Below are 8759 nucleotides of genomic sequence, written 5' to 3'. Positions count from 1 at the left end.
AATCTTTGTTTTGCAGATGATCTATTCTTGTTCACACATGCTAATATTGCTTCGGTGTCGGTTATTCGTGATTCCTTGGAAGAGTTTAAGAGATGCTCTGGTTTAACCCCGAGTCTTCCAAAAAGTACAGCGTTTTTTGCTAATGTGTCTAATATGATGAAAGCGCATATTTTGGAAATTCTTCCATTTGAAGAGGGAAAATTACCGATAAGATATCTTGGTGTTCCGCTTGTCTCTTCGCGTCTTATGTATCGGGATTGTAAGGTTTTGGTTCAAAGAGTAAAGCACAAAGTGGAAGATTGGAAAAATAAATTTCTCTCATTTGCGGGTAGATTACAACTTATTATATTCGTCCTAACTTCCATGCAAATATATTGGTGTTCCGTGTTCATTCTTCCTGATGCGACTATAAAAGAGATTGAAAAGATTCTTAGGGGCTTTTTATGGTGCCAAGGCGAGATGAAAAGAGGCAAGGCTAAAGTTAAATGGGATGATCTTTGTAAACCAAAAGATGAAGGAGGGTTGGGGATAAAGAGATTAAAATATTGGAACATTGCTCTTATGACTTCGCATATATGGCGTATCCTTTCTCACAAACAAACTCTTTGGGTTAAATGGATTCACACGTATCGCTTAGCAAATCATCATTTTTGGGAAGTCCCTATTTCCGCTAATGCTAGTTGGAGTTGGAGAAAATTGTTGCGTATCCGTCCGGTTATAGAACAGTTTTTCGTTCATAATATTGGTAATGGAAATCTCACCTCGGCTTGGTTTGACTCATGGAGTGATTTGGGCAGGCTTCATATTTTTTTGTCTACTGATGATATTCACGAAATGGGTAAAAATAAGAGGGTCCATGATTTAGTGAATGGGTCAGCATGGTTGTGGCCTCCAGCTTGGCTAATTAAATATCCTCAATTGTTGCATCTGCAAGTGCCTATTTTTTCTATGCAGCCTGATGTTATTGGTTGGCATGGTTTTGACAATATTACTCATCAATTTTCGGTCCACTAGGTATGGGAGTCTATTCGCCCATGTTCTAACCCTGTTAATTGGTTTCGGACCGTGTGGTTTTCACAGTGTATCCCCAGACATGCTTTTCTTCTTTGGTTACTAATGGATGAAAGGTTAAAAACGCAAGATAAACTTAAAAGTTGGGAGATTCATAATGGTATGCAATTGATATGCCCGCTTTGTAAGTTTTGTTCCGATACTCATGATCATTTGTTCTTTGAGTGCATGTATTCAAGTCAAGTGTGGAGAAAGATAACCGCGTTAACATGGTTGCCCCAACTGTCGAATTGGAGGGCTGTTTGTAATTGTTTATCTACTGCAGCTTCTAGGAATACTTCGACTAGTGTGGTTGCCAAGCTAGTGTTTGGTGCTGCGGTTTACTTCATCTGGCAGGAGCGGAACAACAGGTTGTTTAAAAACTCTCACCGTTCGGAAGTGAAGTTGTTTGATGATATTTACAACACGGTTCGTCTAAAATTGATGTCCATCAGGTTCAAAAGCTCGGCTAAAGTGGAGAGAATGAAGACAACTTGGCAAATCCTCTGATTTTGCTTGGTCTCGGTTTTGTTCGCTATTAGTAGGTGTTTTTTTTTACTTGTAGCTGGTTGTTTAGTAGTTGCAGGGCTTTCCTGTGACTCCTGTTTTGGTTGACTCTATTTTTTATTTTTTATTTTTATTTTTATTATTTAATAAAATTTACCGGGGTAAACCCTTTACTCAAAAAAATGGAGCAAATGAAACTCACAATACTGTATTTTGTAGTAAAAATACATATGACGACATGGAAAAATGAAGGGTTGGCCTCGAATTTCACGAACCTATATCATTTATATATATATTAACAAATATAATTGTAATCGAACAATATATATATTATTATTAGTGATATATTTTGTTATTTCAATGATTTATGTTTTCCATTGATAACTTAAATATATTTATTTTATATATCTTACTTATAAAAATAATAATAATAGAGTTAGGTTATAGGTATTAGATATATTTTTATGTAATTAATATTTATTTGGTTAAAATAATACTGATAAATGAAAAGTCGATATATCTTTATAATAATATCAGTAGTTATAATAATAATAATAATAATTATACTCATTTTAAAAATAATGATAATAATATTAATGATTCTATTAATGATAATAATAATAATAGTTTTAATAGTAAAGGTAATCTTATTAAAATTGATAATTTTAATACAAATGATAATTTTAATACTTTAACAATAGAAATGATAATAATAGTAATAGTAATAATAATAACTATAATATCTATAATAATAACACTTTTACTAATATGTATAATAATAATGATATTAATATTAGTAATAATAATAATGATAACAATAATCCTACATGTAATTATAATTTTGATAATAATACTAAAAGGGTAACTACTACTTTTATTATTAAAAATATTAATACTAATAACTAATATACTAGTAATAATAACAATAGCTAATAATAACAATAACATTAACAATAATTCTAATAATAATTAAAAATGATAATAATAATAATGAAAATGAACTACCTCATAGAGTTTTTTAAAAAAAACAGCCCTTGCAGGGGCTCGAACCCGTGACCTCTCGCATACCCGCAACACCCATGACCATCCAGCTATTCTAGCTTTTCTGACTAAACTCTCACCCATTTTTAATAAACCTATTTTCTGTTATCCTATTTCTACTTCATCTTCTCAAACCATTCGACAGAGATGTATCAATCATCAAAACAGAAATTTAAGTACTTCAACATAATACTAATTAATAAAAATCAATTGTTCATATTAATTGTAAACAAAATAAAAATAAAAAAAATAAAACAGCATCGCTGTTGCTGTAGCTCACGGTTTAGGAAAAAAAAATTGATTGTGAGTTTGAGAATGTTTTAGCCAAAGCTTGCAACACCAAATAGGTTTCAAATCGTTCCTAAAATTTTCCTCAATCGACAATTTAACTGGAAACATCACCTTGAACTCAAATTTAATTGAAGAACGATGTTTGACTTTTTAAGATCAAAACTTTGACTCCAAAATTCTTACTTGATAGATAAAATTGGGTTTTGAACTTTTGCAGGTAGTTTGAATTGGAGATTTCAAGCACAATGGCATTTTTACATTTTAGAAGTTTATTCAAAATTGAGTTTTGGCCGAAAAGTTAGAATAACAGAGGTTACGAGTCTGTTCGTTTAATTGATCATATAAAAATTTGATAGTAATGGTAATTGATAAAGTAAGGTCGACTGGTACCCTTTAGCACTGAATTGCATCATTTAACAAGCCTAGTTGGTCGACAGGAATTGTTCATCAAGGACAGAAATATAAAAAAAAAGTGAAAGGGATGCTAAACTGTTTTTGGAATTACACTTGTGTTTAAACACAGGTTCGTACGTCCAATTAAACATAGAAAACCAATCACCTACAGTCTAGAAAACGACTTGAAACAGAATACAGATTTTTCTGTATTTAAATATATAAATACGATTTTTAATTTATTTATATATATGTATATGTATTTATTTATTTATATATATTTATATATCACTTATTTTTTATATATGTATATGAATTTGTATATATATCTGAATTTGTATAGTTATATATATTAAATATATGTATATATATACATATATATATATATATATATTTGTATATTAATATTTAAAGAAGCATAATTATATAACTATTAATATCTAATATTAACAAATATTAATAATACTAATAGAAATAATAATGGTAATAATATTAATAACTTTAATGATAATGATAAATTGTATTAATTTCTAATAACTATAGTAATTATAATGATAATAGTTTATAAAAGTAATTCTTAATATTAATATCTAATAATAATACTAAAAATAATAATACTAATATTAATATTATTAGTAATAATAAAAGTACTAAAAAATTTTATTATAATAACTATATTTTAACTTATAATTACATTTAATAAATTAATAAATTAATATTATTAATCATGTGATATTTAATTATAATGTATAATAACATATATTTAATATTTAATATTTATACATTTTAATATAATACATTATACATATAATCATCAATTATGTATTGTAATCATATATATAATATTGTTTTAAATATTAAGTGTTGTTACTTAGATAAATATGTTAATTATTTATTTTAAAACAAGTAATTCAAGGTATACATTTAATCGTTGATAAATCATATTCGAAATCATTTATAGTCAATATACTCTACATATTCAAATAACAAGTTTTGATTATTTTAAGTTATCATGTAATAGTTCAGTAATATATTTAATTTATTATCTATAATTATTTACCTGTATAATCATTTATATATACATTAAAGGTTCGTGAATCGTCGAGAATAATCAAAGGGTAAATGCACAATTGAAAACACTTCAAAATTTTTGAGATTCAACATTACAGACTTTGCTTATCATGTCGAAAACATATAAAGATTAAGTTTAAATTTGGTCGGAAATTTCCGGGTCGTCACAAGAATATCCCATTCTAGGAATTTCACCTCGAAAAATGTTGAAAAGTTGTTGAAATTTTATGGTGCAACTTTCCCTATATAGTTTTCTCGTTCGTCAACCATCAACATCATTTCCAACACACAACTTGAATTGAGGCAAACCAATATCCATGTGTAAAACCTGTTAAACCCGCTAATGAACAACCTTTTTCCAAAATTTTATAGGAATTCATCACTCTCCGTAACAACAGAGACATCATTAGCACTGTAAGAACCTTTTGCCGAATCCACTCCACCTGGACAATTTACCCTAACATGTGCTGACTTCCTGCACCTTCAACATATCAAATTCTTACCAAAGTATTTATTCTTCCAATATCCATACACTCGTACCAATTTTTCTAATGATTTGAACGATATCTAACTAGGAAGTATCATGTTCTCAGGTGAGAAACGGAAATAGACGACTTAGTAAAATTAGACCTCTGAGTTCTTGCTGGTAAGTGAGTAGGAATATCCTTATGGATATTATTATAGGGTAGCGAGTGTAGTTACTATCTGCTGGTATGACTTGTTATGAATTGGTGTTGAGACTATATGTACACCGTTCGTTGTACTAATCCATGCGGGGTGGGACGGAAGAGGTCAACCATGAGGGGTTGGGGTTGGCTCAATTGCTATTGTAATGGACTGTATAGAATCGAATGATGTATGTGTTGTGTCAGGAGGACTATATTGTGTGTCAATAGCAAGAGCTATCGGTACAGATCTAGTCCGATCTACTAGGGTTGTAGACCTCGAAGGGTCACCGATCCTCTTACGATAATTGGATTATTCGTTTATATGTTGGATTTAACTAGACTTGAACTGTATGGTATTATTTGTTGGGATTCTCACTTACTTAGTTTAGTTTTAATCTCCCACATCTTCTTTCCTGCAGGTTAGATTAATTGCATTATCCGATCAGGAGAAGTTTTGTCTTGAGATGGCTATGTTTGATACTCTGATAATGACGAGCATGATGTACTATTTTAAGTAACACTAGATATATTTTATAACTATACTTTGAATGTATAATATAATAATATAATATATAATATAGGATTACATTTATTTTAAATATATTAACGACTTATGCTGATATATATATATATATATATATATATATATATATATATATATATATATATATATATATATATATATATATATATATATAGTGAAAGGATCCCTAGAGAACTAGAGTATGTAGAGAACCCATAGAACTCATAGATTGAACTTCAATCTATGTGGAGATTGAGCTTCAATCTATGAAAAAAAAATACAATCTGGAAAAAAAAACTGCAAAAAAAAACAGCGAATCTGCACAGAAAAAAAGTGAATCTGCAAAAAAAAAAAAAAAAAAAAAAAAAAAAAAAAAAAAAAAAAAACTGCAAAAAAACGTCAATCTGCACACAAAAAAAAGTCAAATCTGCACAGAAAAAAGTCGATCTGCAAAAAAAAAAAAAACTGCAAAAAAAAAAACGCAGATTAACTCAATCTGCATAAAAAAAACTGAAAAAAAGTCGATCTGTAAAAAAAAAATCTGAAAAAAATCGTCAATCTGCACGCAGATTGACTGAATCTGCAAAAAAAAAAAAAAAAAAAAAAAAAAAATTATGTGAATCTGTACGCAGATTTAGTGAATCTGCACGAGTTCCATGAGTTCTCTACTATCATGAGTTCTCCATGGATCCTCACCCTATATATATATATATATATATATATATATATATATATATATATATATATATATATATATATATATATATATATATATATATATATATATATATATATATATGAATAATAAAAACTACTATATATAAACGGCAATAAATAAATCGAACTTAAGTTTGTATAATGTTAAAAATGTCGTGCCGAACTTGTATGATGTCAAATGAGCCATGCTTTGAATAAGTATATTATACTTGAAATGAGCCAAACTTAAGCTCGAATTAGCACTCAAACTCTTTGAATTTTAAACGAGTCAACAAAAGTCTAGTGTGATGGTGCATATCGTTATGTTTATTACCTTTATTATGTAATTTGACATTCGTATGTATATGGACATTGGTATTTTGTATTTGATTGACTTGGTGGTTTAATTTGTTTATTATAGTGTTAGTTGATCACACGTATGCTCGTAAATGTTTAAATTCAAAGTTCGTATTGATCCATACGGATGAGTATACCATACATACGGATCAGTCCAGGTTGAACGGATGAGTGACACATCCATATAGACCAGAAACTCGCCCGTACGGATGGAAGTCGAACCCTATAAATATAGAGGGTTTAATATTCCATTTAAGGGTTACTCACTTTTTGCAATCCCTAACCGTATTGTATGTGTTCTTTTCGTTCCCAATCGTCTAACAACTTTGTTCATCGATTGCAAACCTTAAAAGTTCATATTCATGTGCAAATCGATTAAGGTTTTAATGTGTTTTTGATAGAAAATTTAATATTGAGGATTCCACAGATCAATGATTGATATCATTCGTTAGATCGATCCTACAAATCCAGCTCGGATTTTACTTGCTCTTTTATAGCCCAAGTGATTGAACTCACCCCAAAAGTATTTTAACTTTCTCAGAATAATGCTTCAAGTGTAGTCACAATATTGAACTAAAGTTGCTTACTTATATGTCTACTTGAATCTTGAAATATTGACAATAATGACCCATCGACCCTTAATAGCAAACTATAACATGAGTAGACATGTATATTACCTTTGACATTATAAGTCTTACCAACACATGACAACGACTTAAATTTGTCAAAAGATACCAAAAACCCAACTAAACTGTTCTAAAAATGGACGGTTTTTAAACTTTAGCCTTTTATTTTTGTGGCCCAATGTTGCCTATTATAGAAGATATGCTTAACTAGTTCATAATATTTTCAAGTGTTGCTACTAACTTAGACACAAATTAAGAATCATAATGAAGTGACAATAACACATTATCTACAACAACACAAACTACAAATCCTATATGATTGATCCTTCTCACCAATTAACTCACCTAAAATTCTTCATTTTAATCCTTCCCAAAACCTACCATTTTCAACCACCACAAACTACATCACAATGACAATAATTAACCACCGGAAATTTAAACAAAATTCAACATGTTCCGATTGTGGTCCAACTTGTCCATACAAATGTAGCTACCCCGAATTCTATTGGCCGCCACAACCACCACCGTTACCACCACAAACCACCACCATCCACATATCACCTTATGTTGTAATCATTGTAGCTTTACTTGGTAGCGCTTTCCTTTTTATAAGCTACTACTTCATCATGGTAAAATGTTGTACGCGTTTTAGACGGTCCCACAATACACGAATCGAAAACCAAGATGAACAACTTTTCGATCAAGATCATTCGTTTGAAGTTGATCATCCCATTTGGTACATCACTACCATCGGTCTGCAACCATCCGTAATCAACTCGATTAACATTATCAAGTACAAAAAAGACGATTACTTGATAGATGGGACGGATTGTTCGGTTTGTTTAAGTGAGTTTCAAGATAATGAAATGTTACGATTGTTGCCGAAATGTAACCATGCGTTTCATATTCCGTGTATTGATACGTGGTTACGGTGTCATACAAATTGTCCCCTTTGTCGTGCGGGCATTTTATCAAACAGTTGGAGTGCAGTGATGAGTTCGGGTGATATGAGTTTTTCGCGAAGGATTGGATCAAATCGACGTTCACAGATCGAGAATTCGGAGAATGATAATGATGAGAATCGGGTAGCAGAGAGCGAAAATGCTGAAGATATTGAAGATTCAAAAACTGAGTATGAGTCAATTTCTATGGATTCGGTTGCAGTTGCAGAGATTATTGTTGGAGGATATGAACATGATGAATGATTACATAATACTATGGTGTAATATACTTTTGAATTCGCAAAGTTATATACTCTGTATATTACTTTTCTATTTCTATGTGAAAAACCTAGGAAATTATTATTATTTTGTGGTTCATAATAACCAAAGAATTTTTTTGGTTCATAATTATAAAAGACAAATAGGAACCATATAACTACGAGTACTTGCAATTTTGTTAAATTGATGTTACGGAGTACATTAAATATTAGGTGTTTTGTTATCCGAGGGTCGAAAATTTTGTATTTGTGCAAACAAACTATGCAAAGGTCATTGTTGGGGTTGGTACGTACACTCTTCCAAGTTTCGGGTTACC

At 30.1% G+C, this 8759-nt stretch overlaps 1 protein-coding gene and 1 pseudogene across 1 annotated transcript; both read left to right on the top strand.

The window, feature by feature from the left end:
* Positions 1–1116: 1116 nt before the first annotated feature.
* Positions 1117–1560, top strand: LOC139870310 (uncharacterized). Its single transcript, XM_071858139.1, has one exon. It carries the CDS (start codon positions 1117–1119, stop codon positions 1558–1560), a length of 444 nt encoding a protein of 147 aa, XP_071714240.1.
* Positions 1561–7538: 5978 nt separating this feature from the next.
* On the top strand, positions 7539–8428 carry LOC139870309 (putative RING-H2 finger protein ATL53; annotated as a pseudogene).
* Positions 8429–8759: the final 331 nt, after the last annotated feature.

The sequence above is a fragment of the Rutidosis leptorrhynchoides genome, chromosome 10, assembly GCF_046630445.1.
Source record: "Rutidosis leptorrhynchoides isolate AG116_Rl617_1_P2 chromosome 10, CSIRO_AGI_Rlap_v1, whole genome shotgun sequence".
Lineage (NCBI taxonomy): Eukaryota > Viridiplantae > Streptophyta > Magnoliopsida > Asterales > Asteraceae > Rutidosis > Rutidosis leptorrhynchoides.
Note: the sequence above shows the minus strand (reverse complement) of the source record. Positions and strands in the feature narration are given on the sequence as shown.

Bases quoted from the DNA above. Each gene is read 5' to 3' on its own strand.
- LOC139870310 (XM_071858139.1), top strand. From the start codon at position 1,117: ATGGATGAAAGGTTAAAAACGCAAGATAAACTTAAAAGTTGGGAGATT.